General features: G+C 39.0%; 2 protein-coding genes across 2 annotated transcripts; one reads left to right on the forward strand and one right to left on the reverse strand.

Moving 5' to 3' along the window:
- The first annotated feature begins 972 nt into the window (after window positions 1-972).
- LOC150091018 (PI-PLC X domain-containing protein 2-like) lies at window positions 973-4,235 on the forward strand. Its single transcript, XM_090380445.1, has 2 exons — window positions 973-1,186; window positions 3,046-4,235. The coding sequence occupies exons 1-2, from the start codon at window positions 973-975 to the stop codon at window positions 4,233-4,235; spliced, it is 1,404 nt and encodes a 467-aa protein (XP_090236571.1).
- A 39-nt stretch (window positions 4,236-4,274) lies between these two features.
- LOC150091019 (invertebrate-type lysozyme 6-like) lies at window positions 4,275-19,272 on the reverse strand. The gene is made up of 4 exons (XM_090381209.1): window positions 19,153-19,272; window positions 10,998-11,062; window positions 6,659-6,797; window positions 4,275-4,788 (listed from the first exon to the last, which is right to left on the reverse strand). The coding sequence occupies exons 1-4, from the start codon at window positions 19,217-19,219 to the stop codon at window positions 4,565-4,567; spliced, it is 495 nt and encodes a 164-aa protein (XP_090237335.1). The 5' UTR covers window positions 19,220-19,272; the 3' UTR covers window positions 4,275-4,564.
- Between the last annotated feature and the right edge of the window lie 1,134 nt (window positions 19,273-20,406).

Here is a 20,406-nt window from a genome sequence, read left to right on the forward strand (position 1 = left end):
GGAATGTTCTACTTCTGACATCGGAAACACTGTAGCGTGTTTGGAATATATAGTCTGACATTGCATACCAGATATCCCGCCTTACTGAATGTTGGACGATGCGGTGTGCTAATGTCAATATCAGATTTCGTGTAGGATTCAGATTACCATCTTTTCTGGTGGAAATTCTCTTCGCTTGAATAACACTTTGTTCTTTACTAGCATCTCCTCTTCAGACACATCTAATAAATCCCAGCCTGAGATCACTCCTTTGTAGGAATTCAGTGATCTGTGGGGTGTCACAGTTACTGATAGTTCTGCAAAGATTTTAATGCTTAAAAGTCGTTCTGAACGTTTAGCGTTAGAAGTCTATGATGATGTCTCCTGACCTCAGTCTTTTTACAGACTTGGGAGGTCCAGCTCTATTTTCTAATTCCTTTTTTACTCTAAATGGAGAGTTTTCCAATTGCAATTTCACCAGTTGAGTGGATAATTAAGAAAGTAGGAATAGGATAATTTTCTGTCTCAGTTTTTTGACGTTTGGCAGTTCTGCATTGGAACTGTTTTTCATTTTGGATGTCTGGGGGTGCGTCTGGCAGCCCAGATAAGTCAGAGATTGATTTTCTCATGACGTGCTCTTTTTGGCTCCGGGAGATTGTCGTTTTCTCCCAGGTTACCAGCCCCACCACGTGGAGGCAAGAGCGGTGCCACCTAGTGACCCAAGGGAAGAAAAAAAAAGGTTAGTATAAACTAAAAATAAGAGGAATTAAAGAAAGGTGGTTTTCCTTTCTAGGTTATAGTATTTGTATAAATCTATTTAAAAATAATACTCAAGAGTTACCTGTCTTACGAAACTCAGGAGAAACGTATATACAGTTAAGAGTACCAGATAATCACTATGAAAGTAGCTGTGGTCACAATATCGATAAAAATAAAAGATAATAGCGATAAAAAGAAGAGCGAAAGGGTTGCTGTAGATCTTATGTACCCGAAATGTTGTGCTGGACACGTGCAGCACATGCAACATTTTTCGATGGTTCAACTTCAGTTGGCGATACAAAGAAGAGCGAAAGGATTGCTGTAGATCTTAAGTACCTGAAATGTTGTGCTGAGCACGCGCAGCACATACAACATTTCGGGTATTTAAGATCTACAGCAATCCTTTCGCTCTTCTTTTTATCGCCAACTGAAGATGAACCATCGAAAAGTCTGTCGTTCTTGACTATTGGCCTTAATCCTTTTTTAATTTTAACTTCAGATAACTAGAGGACGATATGGTGCACCCCCTCCTCCTCTAGGCCAAGTTTTTCAATTACTCTTTTTAAACCACGCTTCCTTATCGCGATTTTTAAACACCGTTTTTAGTTTAACCAATTATTTCTCACTACTGTTTTATGATTCATAACCACAACGGATTATTAACGTGAGTGCCGTCTCTTTATTAAGCTTTGACTAAATACATATTTCTTGTCATGAACTTCAGCATCTTAAGCTTTTCCTAACTGTTTTATAGGTAGACGAGTTATAATTTGAATGTTTCAATGGATTAGTTCGCATGTGATATCCTATTCTGATCAGGCACGGACTTCTGGAACGTTCTGAATCTTTAATAGTTGTCAGCCCATTCTCGAATTTCGAAAGCTAATCAGATGTCTGAGCCTTCGCTTTCCAACTACTATACTTCCAACAGAACTTCCTTACAGCTGAGATGTAAAAATGGCTCTCCTAATCACAAAAGTGAATTAAACAGCGAAATTATAAATTTCAAATAAACAGCAGCTTTAACCCTGTCCTTAATATCCTACTCCGTTTCATCGAAATGCTATTGCTACTCTGGCCCTTTGAATGGCAGAAATAATTGAGGTCGAAGCTTGCTTATAACGGTGCTTTACAGCTTTTTTTAGGCCTGTGAACGATGTGAAAACCCCGTTATCCTTAAAGAATAATCAAATGTAAGGGATTAAATTTTTAGAACATTTTCAGGATCCCCGAGACTTTTCCGGAGTCCGCAGAACACTCCTTAGAAACCACTGGCATGCGTACAGTTAAGTAATCAAGTTGACATTAGTGATTGGATGTCAGTACTTGTTTACACTAAAGTACAATAATCTTTGTTAAATATTAGAAATACACTGGTGTGCAAAACTTAAGGACCAACACTATTGCTAAAGGTTACAGCCACAAAATCTTTACTTAAAGTACTCTTTACTGATGAGAGTAGATTCGGTCTCAGCAGCGATTATGGACGTCAGCTAATCTGGCGAGACATTGACACACGATATCACCCTGCAAACATCACTGAAAGGGATCGATATGGCGGTCGAGGTGTTCTCGTCTGGGGAGGCGTTACCTTGGATGGACGCACACAACTCCAGATACTGGAAGGCGGTACTGTAACCCGTGCACGCTATTGTATTAAGATAATCCTTCCCCACGTGCGTCTGTTCAGAGGTGCCATTGGCCCTGAGTTCGTGTTTATGGATGATAACGCCACACTCCATCGCACTGCAGCTGTTGATATGCTTTTGGAAAGCGAGGACATTGTTCGTATGGATTGGCCTGCCCGTTCCACCGGTCTAAATCCCATCAAACACATGGTACGCTCTGGGGAGACGCTTAGTGGCACGTCCACGCTCATCAGAAAATGTTCACCAGCTAAAAATGGAGCTGACAGAGGAATGTACGATGTTACCGCAAGAACTTAACAACATTGTTGTAAGTATGGACAGGTGGTGCAAAGCCTGCATCGACATTAGGGGTGGCCATATCTCCTACTGAGGACCACCTCTTCCATTTGTTTCATCTTTGGCAGTGATGCATCTGTATCATGGCAGCCAGTGCTATGTTGCCATTTTTGAATAAAGTCCCTCTGTACCGTTTTGTTTCCTTCATTTCTGTACCGCACGAGGTCCTTTGGTATGCTTTCCCATATCCAGACCACTCCTATGAGAAGCTAAAGTTGAAAACCTGACTGGTCCTTAAATTTTGCACACCAGAGTATGTTACTGTTAAATTAGTGCATCTGATGTTTGATGTTTTTAAATAACTAAACTTCCTTCTTGACAGGTGGCATCAAAGTATTTCTTACTGTGTCATCTTCGTTTTCTGAGACAAAAGGTGAAGTTCCAAGACAGCTAGAACTGAATTGGTTCGGCATACCCCCTCAATTGGAAAATGATGAATACTCTTGGATTGGGCTGTTTACTCATCATCCGAAAGAGGGCATTGCTGATCCTATAGTTAGAGTTAAAACAGGAGACAATCATACAGGATACTTTAGAACTGGTGTAGTGTGTCCTATCCAAGTGTTTCAACCAAGCACACTCTCCTCAAAATGTCTTGGATATTGGATTGCCTATGTCTACAACACAGACCTCTTAGCAACCACGTGCATAAGGGCAAGACCCAACTGGATGTATCGCAACCGTTACATCATTGGGGATAGTACGCTTGCTGAGCTTATGTTACCTGGAACTCACGACGCTGGTAGTTACATGTACCATGATGTCACGAAGAATCACATAATCAAACGCTATCAGATGGCTCAAGAAGAGGACATATGGAGCCAACTAGTGTATGGAATTCGCTATTTGGATATGAGGGTGATGTACCAGCATGTATCTGGAAGTACAGAAAGATTGTGGGTTACTCATGGATTGTTTAGGACAGAGGTAACCGTTAGGGATATGGCGGAACAAGTTAAGCGCTTTCTAGATGCAACCAATGAGATAGTTATCCTCGATTTTCATGGATTTGAACTAGGATTTAAGACAAATTCAACAGAGAGGCATACAGAGTTGATAAATCTTTTGAAGTCCGAACTAGAGAACTATATGATTCCACATTCATTTGGAACCTCAACCACTTTGAAGGAATTATGGAACACTGAGAAACGTCTGTATGTTGGATACAACTCTCCATTCCAGAGCCTCAGCAAGTTTCTCCATCCTGGCATAAGACATCTTTGGGCGAATGTCGACGAAGTAACCAAACTAAAGAAGTATTTTGAAGAGAACATCTGTGTCCAACGACGGGGTTTATGGTCCGCTATGGCAGAATTGACACCCAAAGTTTTAAAAATGATCCGCGATAGTTACGGAGGTCTCAGACAGATGGCGCAAGATGTTAATAGATTCGTCTCCCTTTGGTTTAGATATAGATGGTGGCGGTGTGCAAATATTGTTTCCGTCGATTATTTCTTAGGAACTGACATAATTGATGTGTGTATAAATAGCAATATTAGACGCCAATTATGAGTAATAAAATTTATTACAGACTAGAAAGGTGTATACTTTATTTAGAAATACAAACAAGCTGTGTACAATTTCAGGACAGCATTTGATAAGCTGTTAATTCACATTAGTGAGATGAAATAAGGAAATCCGATGTATTCTTCAGAATACAAGTAGATCTTTGCCTATGCTAGTGGGAGGTTTTTGTTGGGGGCAGATGTGTAGTAAGATCTACAGTACTCACTAAACGGTGTATTCTAAGTTAACTATTTCACTGTTTTTTTAAAGCTTTTACTGGCACACGTAGTTCAACTTTTCTTTTAACACTTCAACAGTTGATTTCCATCATTGTTTTATCTTGGTTCCATTACTGGAGCACAAAGAATATACTGTTTCCAGAAGCTTGAATTCATTGTATCTTGAACGTTGTGGCAATTTACACGTCCTAGAGTGTGAATAAGAACAACATCGTTACAAGTGATCATTCCATCACCATCACAGTCTTGACCAAATCTCCCGATGTACTTTTGAATGGTAAGTTCCGAGCAGTCTCTGCGAACAGTGCAATTCTCGAAATCTAAAGAGGAAAGATAACAAAAACATCTATAAGTTGGATTCTGAAGACAAATATCACACAGCAGCTGCACTCTTTAAGTATTATCAGTTTATTCAGTATAAGTAATGATACACACAAAAATATGAGTTTTTCTGTAGAGTTACAAAGAAAAAAAAAACTCGTCAACTGATGTATATTGTGTCCCCAAAACAAAATCTGGAAAAACGAGACGAATGTAAGAACTGGTTCTGTAAATTGAAGAAAGTGAATAATGAAGGCAAGATTGAAAAATACGCAACTATTTTTAACCAATTATGCAATAATTATGAAGTCTAGAAGATACTGAATAGGGAATAGTTGCAAAAATCTTTATATGAATTAAACTTAAATGAATCAGGAAAGAATACGAGTTACTAGAAAGCCATACATACAACTCTAATTAATAATACTGTACAGAATTTACTATAACCTCTTATTCAATTTATTTTTCTAGACCTGACAATGACAACTTAATTATTGCATAATTCATTAAAACAGCGCGTCTTCACCTTTCTCCCTCATTGATATAAATTCTTTAATTTTTAAAAATATTGCAGCAATTTATATAACCAGTTCTTTGAAGCACCTTATTTTCCAGAATATGTTCAGATATGATTTGTTTCAACATGGGATAATTAGTACGTATATCGTTATGCATCGAGTTTAAAACGCTAGAGGCAGAAAAGATTGTTTTTGTGCTGGTTGGGAGATCGTGTTCTCAGGAGCCAAATGAATGATAAAGTTCTGCAAAGTTGGTAGAGACGCTGAAACAGCACAAGAAAGTAAGATCGCAGTAGCTGATTTTATATTAAGGGTAAATAAATGTAAATAGCCTTGGCTATTGTCATATTCATAACATTAAGCTTTTATTGAGCAAATTAATAATTTCAGTGTCTCATTAAATAAATGAACTTGTCCTGGTCTCTTAGGGCTGGATGGAAGCGGGCCATCAGACTTAGCCTTGCACATTAACAAATCACAATATTAGTAATAAGAAAATTACGAAAACTACAATTTCAGAAAGCATAAGGGAATCAATTTTCCTATTTCTTTAAACAATGGTTTATTAGTTCCTTCTGGATCACCTAACGGATCTTATTCCAGCAGTATAACTGCTTATAAAGAGAACAATATATGACCTGAAATCTCAGCTTCAACACAATAGCAGACGGGAGACCATATCCAGTGTCAACAAGGTACTCTCAGCCTATTCAACGGACATCGAAGACTTCCTCTTGTAATCCATTGGGTCGACCTCTGGGAAAAATTCATAAGTTGCCCTCCCAATTGTCACTATCTCACAATACTGTGACACGAGTTTTATTTCAGCTTTGACTTGCTCCAATTCCAGCTTAAATACCTTGCTTGGCCACAATGCTCACCCCACTAAAAATTTCGGACAAATTCCACCTTGCGCAGTACTTTAGACAAAGTCACCTGCAAGTCATGCATCTGCCAAAACCTACAGGATATCATTCGTCATGGTTCTTCCTCATAACTCTTATTTATGTTCTTGTATGCAGTGCCAGTGGTTGCCCATAAAACAGCTTCCCTAATACTATGCCCGACTTAGAGAGCCAGTCGATATCTAAATTATCTTGAGAAAGTTTTGGGCATGGGCAGCATGAAGTTGTTTAGACTCCTCAAGGAATGTCTATAATCCTCTCAGGTTAAGACACTAGACGTCTTTTTTTTTTATTATTATATCTACAATTTACCAGAAATGCTCTTAGGAAACACCTCAAAGCTTAGCTACTTAGTAAAGTAATGAACCGGTCTGAGGCTTCCGCCTGAAAGTGATGCACGATTCTATATTAGAAATAAAGAAAACTGAAGTTAAAAAGTATCTTACCTTCAGGAAGTCCAAATTCCTTTCCAGGCTTACCCGCATCTTCCCAGTAGGCCTTTGAAATGTAGAAGGGTCCACAATAGAGACCTCCGTCAGCACCTGTTGCACACGATTGGACTGGTGGTTCGCATGTGCCATAGGTCTGGTAACAAAAGTGAATTGTTAACGAATATGGAATTCGAAACAAAAATATATCCTTAAATTAAGAATCATAAATCCTCGATTCTGTTTTTAATGGAAAAAAAAAAAGTTGTATAATTAGGTGCTGTATTTTTTACAGATACAAAATTACCCAAGTCCTAATAATTATGCTTTCAGTTCAGTATTTTTTGCCCTTGTGGGTAGCACTGTTGATATTACCACCATCATCCCCACACATTGTGGAAAAGACCAGTTGGATTTATTGGCGCAAGGGCTGCTATGGCCAAATTGCACCCATTACTTTCGAGGGTTCATCAATACATTAGACATTGGTCTACAAGTGGTTGTATACATCGATCATTTTTAGATAAATTAACAATTCTGATAAATTAAGTGGATGTAAAGTGTAAACACGATTCCTTTGGCTCTGATGACGAATATATCGTGCTTGTGTGTGCACATTTGAAGGCTAAGAGATTGGCTGTGGTAACATATCGTCAGAATATCCCCTTGCTTTATTTTGTGCCTTTTTTGCTGCTGTGCATTCAGCATTCCACCAAGGTTTTGGAAATGGCGGAAACCGGGTAGATGTTTTCGGAATTGTAGTTTTATAGACAATGCTTTCTGTGATGTACGCCACTGCATCATTGTAGGCTCCTGACTGACTGTACTGATGTTAAAATCTACCAGGTGTTGAAAGGTATTCCAGTCAGCCTGATCAATCTTCCATCTACATAACCTAAAATGTGGGCACGGCAAGTAAATTGGTTATCACGAGGAAGTGATCCCTTCCATAAAGGTTCTCCTCTACCACCTAAGTGAATGAAGGAAGGAGAGAGGGAACCATAGAGGTCAACAGCAGAGAACATACGGTTAAGCATGTGGAAAAAGGTGTTAGTTCCGGCATTTAGAATGGAAAGGTCATTGTCAGTGAGCATATGTTCTATGACACGTCCCCTTCCAACAACGTTGGCACTACCCCACAGGGTGGTATGTCCATTGAAATTGCCCAGGAGTTGGCAGCTGCACAATGAGATCATCAAGGTCTTTGTGGGAGATATCAGCCCCAGGTGACAAATAAACTGAACAGACTGTTAATAAGAACCCTACCGTAAGGCAAACCGCTACCATGTTGGTGGAGAGCTGAATAGTTTGAAATTGGGTATGGTTGCCCAGAAGTATAGCAACACCCCCATGAGCAGGTCCATCCCCGGTTCCGTCCTTTTGAACGATAGTAGTGTTACGAAGAGAAGGGTTTATTTGCCTTCAGGTATGTCTCTTGAAAACAAAAGACAACTGTCTCATACCTTTGGAGGAGGGTCTTGATGTCATCAATGTTTCGCTGAAATCCACGAAAGTTCCATTGTAGGAATTTAACCATTATTTTGACTTGGTTGGTCCATCAGGCGGCTTTCGAGGTGCTGTGGGCTTACTTTTGTCAGTCTTGGATTTATCTTTCCTGGGGAAGTACTGACGCTGTCTTGTGTCCATTTCCTCCTCAGCAAAGAGTTCCAAGACTGAATCTTCTTGTACCTCCTTCTCCTCGACATCCATGTTTTCTTAGGTACTGGAAGGTAATTCAACTTTTAGTCCTTTCTTTAGAAATTGCTTTTGTTACTAGTGGAACATTAGGAGGTACTAATATAGGAGTGGCAACTGATTGATCTTTCTGTGCAGGTTTTTGTGGGCTTAAGATGTAACGTGCGATGGGGTGTGATTTTTTTGGAGGAATGGTCACGTCTGTCCGAGTTCCGATGGAACATCTCCCTGCTACCTTCTGGGGATAGGTGGGTTTGTTGATATTTAGGTTTCACCGCTTTCCTTGCCTCCTGGTATGGTATGTTCAGCTTTGGATTTCTTTTTCTTCTTTCCATTTCTGGCATGCTCGTGAGTAAATTGGATGTTCTCCCTCAGTTAATGCAGGTAGGTTTCGTGTTTCTGAACATGTTAAATGGTCCTTTACACCACGAGCACATGCAAGGACTCCATGGCAGGCCATTTGAGAATGGCCATATTTCTGGGACTGAAAACATCATAAAGGATTTGGAACATAATGGACACACTGAACAGTTGTTCAGTGTGTTCAGTTGTTCAAAGCTGTTGTATCCAGCTTTGATCTCATCTGGAGATGTCGGCGATTTTAAAGTCAGGATTATGTTTCTAGGTTTAACAAGTTTCCCATCCCTACGCACATTGATTCTCTTAACGGCAATCGCTCCCTGTGGTTTTAGCTTACAGACACATGTAACAGAGCATCTAATTATATATATATTGTATATAAATCATTTATATACTTTGATGTACATAATCTTGAATGTATATTGTGTGTAATTAATAAAAATGAATGAATGTGGTTTTAGTTCAGAACAGATCTCAGTAACATCGAGAAGTTCCCACTCTGAAATGACACTTCTCAATGAGTTTTGTTCTGTGTGGTGTCACTGTTATGGGTATTCCTCTGATTGAGGTTGCTTGGAGTAGCTGCTCAGACTGCCTATCTCTTTTACTTTCAATTAAGAGGTCCCCAGAACGAAGTCTCTTAACTGATTTAGGGGAACCTTCTAACCCATCTAGCCCTTTCTGTATAAATAAAGGTGACATTTTGCCAATCGGTTTTTCGCTGGCTGAATTTTTAATTCAAAACCTTGGGAGAGGCACTGATGGTATTTCAGTTTGTTGTCTGTAGTAATAGTGCTATCTGTGTCTTCATCTATATTTGCAGATAGGGACTGGGTTGGGGCCTCTGAAGAAGTAAGTTTATCAGGATTCGTGAATTTAAGTGGTTCGGTACCTGGGCTCCCCATCCACCACGGAGCCCAAAAGGAATCCCGCTACCACCCGGCATGCAATAAATTACCTCAGGAGTGGAATGCCAGAGCTACCCAGACACCATAACCACATCATGGCCAGCCTAAATCCTGTCCCTTGGACCATGAGGGTAGGGGCATAGCATTGACATGGTTGACTCTCGCAGGCGAGCCTACTAATCCTAGTCGGGCCTTCCAGGACCACCCGTCTTGTCAAAGTAGGGGCCAAAGTGATGTTGAAGCTGGGCCCTCAACCCTCGTCTGCGCGCATAGCACAGTGGTATTATCACCGTCCTCACCGGGTGGAAAAGGCCTGGGTTCGAATCCCGTCGATGACGCGAGGAACTTTAATGAGTTTTGTTTTCACTCCGTGGTTGAGTTAGTCGGGCGTAGATAGCAAGGTTTTTTTCCCCAGAAACTGGGATTTTTCGTCCAGCAAACAGACAAATCGACCATGAACACACGCAATTAACAGATATAAGACGCAGCAGGGCAGATATTAATTATTCGGGTGGCCTAAATATAGTTTGGGGTTTTTTTTTTTTTTTTTGGGTCTCAACCACCAGGATCTTCCTTTCCTAATTTCCACGGGTCGCAGCGCACGGCAAACTCGTCGGATCCCATTGATGTTAACCTGGAACCTAGGCTGTGGGCGTTGGATCCCAGTGATGCTAATCTAGAGGTCCAGCAGCATCACTTGGAGGTCCCCACATCGAGGGACCACCAGTGACCAAGCGATTAGTGGGTTAGTTCTACATACAAGAAGAAAGGTACCTTTCTTTTTGAAATGCTTACTTCTTATTTAGAAGAGCAGAAAATAAACTTTGTAACTAAACACTTGAAATTTCTCTTAACTTAATTCTAGAGAAAGCACTTTGAAATTCGCTTGGCACTTGAGGCTAATGACATGAGGAATTTATGGGTATTTTTTCACAAGATGGCCGAGTTAATCTTTCTCGAGCGATTCTACCATCGTTTTTATTTCTGGAAATTAGGTTTATCACCCAGAAAATTGACCACAGAACCCAGGCAATTTACAAATATCATATACGACGTAATATGGCCCGAATTGCTAATGCACCTAACATCCTACAACCAACCAATCAATTTATCAAACTATGTTGCAGAAGCACTACCCAAGTGTTCATCGAAATGTTCGAAAAATGAGCACTACCTATATTATAAAAAAAATTGTATTGAAAATAAAAATATCCGGTTTATCTATAAATAAAAAGTTGTACAGTAATTAGTTTGAAATTTCACTTATCAGGACTACTGCGGGCTGCTTTTTTTTAATGAAAAAATTAAGTTTATATATAGATTGTTTTTACAATCTTTTTCGCTTCCAAAGTGTTACTCTTTGCTTAAATAGTTGAAACAAACTTATATCTTACCTCGCACATACAATCCAGACAACCCTTAGAAGTCGTTGGAGCTCTACTTATGTCGTCAGATGAATCTGAACAAAGAAAATTTAATGAATGGAAGTTAAATTACTTATTTGCATATTTTACTGAATAAAAATAATCCTAGCTAATGTTATATAACAAAAGGATATACACAAGAGAAACTCAGAATAAGCTTTAAGATAGCGTTCTACAAAATTACATAGAAAGAACATGTGGTTATAGTTTAGACCATTTCCTAACGCTTAATCTACGTAGTTCTTGAATCACGACAGGCCCTTGCACCCTACTTTAATATTAAAAGAAACCACTATAATCCAAAACCTGTGCCTTCTCGTTATCAACGGTATCAGGAACTCAAGTTAGAAATTATAATTCAGATACCCACTCTCAACTGATTTTCTACAAAATTCTTAAAACCTGAAATAGTCATCGACCATCTCTCCACCATTAATTTGGATAATTTATTTTCATTATCCACTGAAGAGGCAATCCAATCCTTAGCTGAGCAGTTGAGACATATGGCCATTATTGGTGCATCTAAACAAGTCAGAATTAGCGAGAGAATCCAGCGATGGTTTCATCTGGACATGAAAACCGCCTTTACACGTAAGCAGAGGGCATACAGAAAATGGATAAGATCCAGAAACATTACAGACCACGAAACGTTTAAAAGAGAGAGCTCACTTCCTGCGCCTCAAGAGGAGCACAACATGCATCTTGTCCCAAATTAAGATGTCCCGGAGAATTTCCTCGAAATAGAACAATCACTTTAACATGGAAGAAAAGCTATTTGAGGAGTGGATGCGCATAGATTTTGATTATCCAGATGCGACCACAGAAACAGAAATCCTGCGTAGTCTAACTGGGGAAACCCTAAATGCTATGGATGATATAACAGTTACTAAGAAACAGCTCATCGATGTGATAAATGGCCTGCCCAAACAAGGCTACAACTGGACCTGACGGCTTTCCACTGTTTATGGTCAAAGTGTGCTCTGTGTACATTGTGGATGTCCTCCTTAACGTCTTCCGGAAGATTCTAAATACAGGCGCCATACCTGAACTCTGGAAATCTTATTATGTCAAACCAGTCCCTAAAATTGGAAAACCCCAAGACTGGTAATGACTTCCGTCCAATTGCCATAGGATGTACTTTATTGAAATTTTGAAAAACTAATACATCCAGTAATTATCCAGCACTGTTTTTCTCACCGACCACGTTACTTCCAACACAGATTTAAGACCTCAAATCTCCTCGATACTCTTCAGCAAAAGGCCCTGAATGAGAGAGCTCAACTGGACATTTTTATATTAAATCTGCTTATGATACTGTGTCAATCCCTACTCTTTTATACATCCTAAAAGAATATTTCAAGACATCAAACCACATAGTCAGCATTCTGGAGTCTTTACTATACCGGAGAGAGCTAATTATAGAAAATGGATCTCACCAAAAAACTATGAACAAGGTCGACATCACCCCCCACCCCTCAGGGTGGGGGATGTCGACCACCCTCTTTGCAATTCTACTTGAACCATTACTGGACATCCAAATTTCTGCTCCTTCGCCGATGATTTAATTTTATTATTTCAAAAAGACTCCAAACAGATTTAAGAAATTAATAACCAAAACTCCAATGAAATTCAACAATTAATAGATTTACAGCTAGCTGGACTCCAACTAAACAATGCTAAGTCAGCCCACATGACAATTACGAAGAGGAAGTTCAGGAATGACATCCGTAGTTAATGGCGAGACGATTCCAAAAGTATCATTGCATACTGACCTAGGGTTAACGTCGGATGAAGATTTAAATTTCAAAGATCACTTCAAGACAAAGACCAATGCTGCATTCTGGGCTATCCGCCAGGAGCTCGTAGGCTGCCACAACATCGATCTGCTTTGTCAATAGATTGATCGGTGTCTCGCTCCTATACCTTTATATGCATCTGAAATCTAGTCCTCAGCACCTGCCTCTCTGCGTAACAGATTCTTGGCGATGGAATACTGGATTTTGCAGTGGCTGAACCGTCTGGGAGATAACCCGTTCATCTCCAAATCTATTCTTCTAGGCACGACCCCTGGAATCTCACTGTTCTTAAAAAAAAAAAAAAAAAAAAAAAAAAAAAAAAAAAATCAGTCCACATTCTCTAAGCTGCTACCCCATCAGATTGATGCCCCATCGATAGATGATATCTCACTTCCCGAAGTGAAGCAATAGAAACACCAGAGCGGGCAACGTCCACTTAGGATGAAGCTCACTACCCTGGACTCCCTAAAAGGAATGTTCCCGTGTAACATGATTCAACACTTAAACACCTCCATAAATCCAAATAAATTTGAAGGAAATTAAGATACAGAAGCCAAATTATGGATTAAATCTGGACCAAATCACCAGAATTACTATAAAATGTGAGCTTTATTTACATGAGAAATGTAAATAATTTAATGTAAAAATATTAAAAAAGCAAAGCAAATTTAAAAGAAAGAAAAAAATTATGTAGGACAACCTGTATTTGTAATTAAAATATTAATTTAATATCAATTTTATTTTAAATTTACTGCTATTAAGTGAATATAATTTTCTAAACAATGTCATTATTTTAAATATCAAAAATTTGTATAAAATTGTACGCTGTATTTAAAATATATTTTTACACCCTCCTAGCCATCTGGCTATTCAGGGGGTGAATCTAAGGTTAATAAGCAGATGATAATAATAAGTCGGAGTATTCGGCGGTGTGCTGCAAAGAGCTGTCGATATATACATGGCAATGTATCAACTTTCAGCCAGCTGCTAAGACTGAAATCACAAGACAGAAATTGCATATTCCAGGGAGAACTGGTTGCCTGGCTGATGTGGATATATTACCCAATGTATAGTTAACATCATGAACCAGCTCTTGGATTCTGATACTAAAGGGCCAACTGACGGTTTTGCGCGTATTATATAGATTTTTCCACCAGCTCTGATGGAAGTAGGCGGTTCAGGAGGGTTAAATGTAAGGATAAGAACCCTAGTGGGAACTGGTTTACCCTCCTTACACAAATATTCTCTTAACAGCTGTCACTCCTTGATCTCTCAGTTCGGTGCATATCTCCTCTTCAAATGTTTCAAGGATTTTCCACTCGGCAATTACACCATGTGATAAATTCAATGTCCGGTGTGGTGATACCTTAATTGGAATGCCTCCAAGAGATGTTACTTGGAGAAGCAATTCTGAATGTCGCACTGAGGAAGTTTCTACTAAAAGATCACCCGATCTAAGTCATTTTACTGACTTTGGGGACCCTGCCAGCCCTTCCAAATGAAGGGTGACATTTTACCTATTTCCTTTTCACTAGTAGAGTGTGGAATCGAAGTACAGAAGATGGTGCAACTTCTGTTTGGAGTTTTTTTTTTTTTTTGACTTTATATTATTTTTATCAATTTCAGGTAGGGACCTCGTAGAGGTCCCAGAGGGATTTGAAAGATTTAAATTATTCATTGGAGTAAAGAGAAAAGTTTCCGATGCCATAAGTACCTCACCCACCACGGAGCCCAACGAGGGGACGCCCACTTGTGAACTAGCAGGTACACGAATGGGACGCCAAGTTAGGCTTAGGAGCACCATACCAACGTTTCCAATAAGTCTTTATCCCGTCCCAGGACCATAGGGAGGGAGACTAATTGGAACGCAGTTGACCCTAGCAGTAAGAACCACCCACCGATTAATCCGAGTCGGGGCGGTCCGGGACCATCCGTCTTGTCGAAGCAGGGGCCAAAATGGTATTTAGGGCTGGGCCCCCTCACCCACCAGGATCCCCCTTCAGAGTTTAAAGGTCGTGGCGCACGGCTGCACACGCCGGATTCCAATAATGTAACCCTGGAACCAAGGTATGGGCATTGGATTCTAGTGATGCTAATCTGGAAGGCTAGCAGCATCACTGGAAGGTACCCTCACCACTTACAGGTGCCCATGTCGAGGGGTATATGAAAGATTTGAATTATATGTAGTCTTTAAATCAAAATAGTAATATCACCACAGGCACTCTTCTGTAATATATATATATATAAAGCATGTTGATTTAAGTCAAAATTAAAAGCATGACTAAAGATTATGCCCAGTACAAGCAACAAACAAATTGATAAAGTTTTCGATACAATCCTTGATTTCATTAACCGTAAAGATGCTATGACATGCTGTTACTAAGCGATAAGCTTTTCTTCCTTTGCAAATACCATTATTTCTTACAACTCCAGCATCAAAATTCAGATAATTTTGATACTGGAATTGTAAGAAAGATACTGAGAAAGACAAACATTCTTAAGATTTTCTTTGTGGACAGTTCACTAGACTAAAACAAATGGCAGCTGTTATCTTCAACAATATCAGAATTTTTTTTGAAAACTATATGTCAATTCTGAACTATTTTTTTTTTTTTTTTATAAAAAAAAGGTATTTCTTATTTACAAGAACCTTCAAGTCTCTGGCTTTCAGAGACATTCTGAAGATTACTTTGGAATGTCTCCGAAAGCCAGAATAAGACATTTCAGTGATTTGGAGTTCAGACAATAGAACTCCACCCAAATTATGGAGTTGGATCTTATTTGTGGATTTATGTAGTTCATAATAGTCAGTTAATACTGCTTTGATGCAACTGATCTATAATAAAAAAATAATGACAACTTTGCCCTCTATTTCACAACACATGTTTAACATTTCCCAATTTTTTTAATGGACTTCGATGCTTGACTAGACCAGTAAGCCAAGCACTTTTTGGTTTTAACCAAAAAAGTGGTTATTCAGTCTTCCTTGAAAATTATGTTAAAACAGACTGAATAAGCAATTTTTGCATATCAGCTTTGTGCTTCCCAATCCACTCAGGGTCAATAAAACGTTTTATCAGTTTTTTTACAAAATTTTCCTTATGAAATACCAAATCAACTTCAGAAAAAGATTTGATACGCATTGTGTTCAACAATTCGTTTGATGGCCATTTCAATCCATACTCCTCATATTAAAATCTTTAAAATACAACAATTTGTCAATCAAGATCTTTCGGGCCTAATAGTAAATCTTTAGGTTTCACAATTATTAATCTTTAAAATATTTCTGGCTAGGCAACCTGAGACATATGCCAGTACATATCCTCACCGTACCTGGTTGATTCTGACTCTTGTCAGTGAGACTTACTGGCTCACTGGCATCCTGGTGAACCAATTCAAGTAAAGTATCAGTTTGGTTTGAGAGGCCAAGAAGGACAGCAGCATCATTTTCACAATTAGATAATGCACTTTGTTTATTCATTGTATGCACAGTTTCTTTTTCCTGCATAGCTGTTATTTGCTTCCTTAAACAATTCAGCAAAACAGGACAGAATCTTGGCTTATTAGCAATGTTCAACATTAAATGAGCCGAAGCATTTAATGTTGAATTCTGCTTGGTAAATTGAGCTTCCTTCTCAATAACTTGGACTTTGAAGGTAAACATTAAGAGCCAAAGCCTTGTCTATGGCTGTCCACCTTCTGCCTTTCAAGCTGCATGCAGATACAGAATTTGGGTTAAATGGAATGAATAGTGTGCTGCAGTAAGGCTATTCTTAACCCTGTTGAGCAATTAATTTTCATTCTGCTGAAATTCTAGAATTCTTTTTAAGCCTGGATGTAACTGATCTCGACATTAAGATTTCTGTATTTTTGAGTGTTGGGTCATTCTCTGCACTTAACCCAGCTACCAGGGGCGGCTCATCGGTAGCACTGCGGAACTGCAGTACCCCCAGCTTTTTAAATCAAAATACTGCCAACTGAGTTATGAAGAGCAATGCAATGAATATTTTTATTCACAGGTCCAGTCCAGCATATAATATACTCATCCGCTATTTCAATAATAACCAATAAAAACACAAAATCGTTTTCAACTTTGAAGTTGAACCGTAGACGGAACTGTGCGCTAGACAGTTCCATATTTTGTTCTCGGTGGTCGAGTCAATGCCTAGTTGGCAGGTTGGCAATACGCTTTTTTTTTTATGTGGTAAAACGGGTCAAAGGAACTGCAGAGCGAGCAGTGCCGATTTGAACAGTGCACCAAACTTGAACGAAAAAGGCAATCAATGGTAAGTCTCCAGTTAATATTTTGTAGTATTTTTAACTTGCTTATTATTATTACCATCTATGTGTAGGTCTTATAACCAAGTCACATTAAATTGTGACTTGGTTGCTGCTTTCAAAACAGTACCAACTTTATTAGCAATGGGCATGCGCGTTAGTATCCTGTAGGTTAGTGCAAATGCATTATTTTAACATAGCTATATACCAAAGTAGTTAAATTAATTACATTGGCATCGTTTTGGTTATATTCTACCTCGTAGCATGAGGCCTTTGCCCTTAAATACTTTATAGTCTACCCTGTGGATTTTGATGGCCGCGTTAGTTCATAGATCTGGTGGCACTGGGAGTAGTTCAGCAAGTGGACACTATGTTATTAGTCTGTGGAGGTTCATACCGCCGGATATTCACCGCTGGAAATACTCATCAAAAGATACCTAAGCAGGAATTTAAAGCAAAAAGATGCCAGAATACAGTACAGTAATCTGCTGCAAGGTTCTTTTCAAAATGGCTGATTTTAAATTCCTCTAACCAGAGTGGTATTTATAAATGTGCGAAATTTAATAAATAAATGATAACTTTTGAGCGGCCTAGAATAGCCTTGTCAGTTCAAGGTATAGTAATACACGCGTTAAATTAGTGTCTACGAAATAATGATATCATAAATGGATAATTGTAAACATCAGGAAGTATGAACAGAATTCTGTTCCCACTTAAAAAACAACCATGCCTAATCGACCGCCGGGTTCTTGGCTCTTCAATGCCTTCCCTCGCGGGAGGCAAGGTCTATCCAGTGGTCGGCCACAGTTTTCCACGGCAGGTCACATGTTGCCTTTCGAATTTTGATGGGTTAAAACTAGGGTGACCACCCGTCGAATTTTGCGAGATATCGATTTTTGGCTCAATAGAGGGTCCCGAAAATACTCCAGGCGGGGCGCAGTTTGTCCCGATTTATCACAACGCAGAATAGATCGTACTAAAATTCATTAACTAGCATAACGTGAATGTGTATAGAAAGTTTAAAAATAAAACTCCATTTACATCTTCGATGTTTGTCTTAGATCCCGAACACGAACAAAATCCAAGCTTCTAATTGATGTGTATGTGTGTGTTGCCACATGGCAATATATGTGAAACATGTTCGTTGGCATAGATAACGCGGGGGCAGCCCGTGAGGGAGGAAAATGTTCTTGTTTATACTCTGGCACCACCACCACCAGGTCAGTGGAATTTACAATAATACAAATGTTAATCGTATTTATTAGTCAGTCTTGAACCCCGGTCCCCTCTAAGAGGGGGGTGCTACTGCACTCGCGCCCTTGACCACTCGGCTACGTCAGAAGGGGTTGAATTGAAACAAAAGCAGTCATCCAGTCAATTTAGGGACATGAACATACGTTAATATTACAAGGTATTTTTTAATCTGATGTACCAATGAAAAAAAAAATCCCGATTTTTTAAGGTCAATATCCCGAAATTGGCTGATCAAGAGTTGGTCAGCCTAGTCATAACAGTCGATCGGTAATGAAACTAATGTAGATGTTGTAGAATGCAATTAAAAACAATTCACGATTTTTTTATATTTAAGTTCAATTCTAAATACGGTGTTTATACTGTATAAATGTAGTAATGTTTAGTGATACATTAAATACCATTTTTAGTAATGAAGTGTAAGAATTTAATGACTTCCATAGTGCTGAATTCCTTTAGAAAGGAATACTAAAACTGGTTGGTATTTTATTACTTTTAACCGTACACATTTCCATTACGAGGCAAGCTCTTCTTAATGAATTTAATACATCAAAGAAAATATGTCGACGCATGTAGGAAATACGATACGTAAATACAGAAGATTGGCGAATGCAGGCCACTGGTGCCAAAGCTCGATACATACGTCTATTAGCAATAATAAAATGTTTCTCGTTCGAGGCACGTTCCAAATCGCTAAATGACCTCAAATATGATACTTCAAAATAAAGCGTGCGCTATATCTGATTATACAATACCACTAAATATTAAATTTTCAACTCAAAAATACATAATTAACTTACCTTGGGCAAGATGCAAGTAGAAAAGTCCTAAAACCAAAAAAAGGTGAAATGAACGAATAAGCGCCATGACATTCGTTGTCACCAGAGAAACTAAAAGACAATGACGTAGAACTTTTTCTTTCCTGCTTTAAATACGAAGTCCACCACACTGCACAAATTGCCTTATGACTGACAAACCTGTTCCTTCCTTCCGGAAATGGGAAAGTGGCAGTGTGACCTTTCTTGGAATTAACATGTCGAAGGTGATTTGCGATTCGTTACCGTTCAAGGGCGAGGTCAGTGATGTTGACATACGATGTGCCGAAACTCCCTCAAACTCGCACGCTGAATGGAAAGCCAAATGAAATTAGTTTCTAATTCTGCTAGCAAATGTGCGCGATTTGCTATCAAAATTAGGTCTATCAGGAAATCAGAGATCGAACCTGTGCACCAACATGCCCTGGACATTGAAATCTGTCATTAGACCTGATGACAGCATTCAGGATAGAAAACAAACGATTACATTGTAGTCGATTCTTTCAATTAGTTTAGCTGTTGACATTTAAACTTCATTTAAATGTCAACAGTTCAAAGTTTGTGTGAAACTTGTTTGAATAAATACTTCATGGGAAAATGACATATTCGAACAAAGTTCAAATTGCACTACTGAGTCAAATGCGTGAGCTACTCTTCTGAAGCTCAGTCATTCTAGACTTACTCAACTCGTTGCGATAAAAAAGGTGTTCCTGTGCTTGAGGATTCAATAACAAGGATTTAAGAGCAGAAAATTTGCCATTTATGTGGGCCTCTTACCTGTTTCGTCATATCTCTGCTGTTTATGTATTAAAATTTGAATGTGCCTCGCTATTCGTATACAAATTTCTTATTCACAACCGACCGTATGAGCTGCAGAGATGAAGCATGCTCCATCTGGCGCACGTATTTTCATTTGGTTTAGATTTCAGGGCGCAATGATAGTAGACTATCTGATAAGACAGTCTTCGATATATCGTGAAGCGTTACCGATGCTTCTGCAATACTGTACTGATTATCATCTCGTACCAACGTGAAACTAGCAACCTCTTGAAGGAAAAAAATCATTCAGCCAACTGAAAGCGCTAGTAAGGAAAATGACCCGTTTATTTAGATACTTAATTTACTCTTAAGATCCTGTACTCAGCAACTTCAATCTATCGCATATTGTAGCATCACCCGAAAAATGCCCGTTATAGGGCCAGTCTAGTTGGCCGAGTGATTTTTGTCCTCAGTCATTTT

This window comes from Mastigoproctus giganteus, chromosome 1 (assembly GCF_048544385.1).
Source record: "Mastigoproctus giganteus isolate SK-2022 chromosome 1, ASM4854438v1, whole genome shotgun sequence".
Lineage (NCBI taxonomy): Eukaryota > Metazoa > Arthropoda > Arachnida > Uropygi > Thelyphonidae > Mastigoproctus > Mastigoproctus giganteus.

Bases quoted from the DNA above. Each gene is read 5' to 3' on its own strand.
- LOC150091018 (XM_090380445.1), top strand. From the start codon at position 973: ATGTTGTGCTGGACACGTGCAGCACATGCAACATTTTTCGATGGTTCA. The intron at 1,187-3,045 runs GTCTGTCGTTCT...CCTTCTTGACAG, and splicing joins TGAAGATGAACCATCGAAAA to GTGGCATCAAAGTATTTCTT.
- LOC150091019 (XM_090381209.1), bottom strand. From the start codon at position 19,219: ATGGCGCTTATTCGTTCATTTCACCTTTTTTTGGTTTTAGGACTTTTC. The intron at 11,063-19,152 runs GTAAGTTAATTA...TTCTTTGTTCAG, and splicing joins CTACTTGCATCTTGCCCAAG to ATTCATCTGACGACATAAGT. The intron at 6,798-10,997 runs GTAAGATATAAG...TTTTGTTACCAG, and splicing joins GTCTGGATTGTATGTGCGAG to ACCTATGGCACATGCGAACC.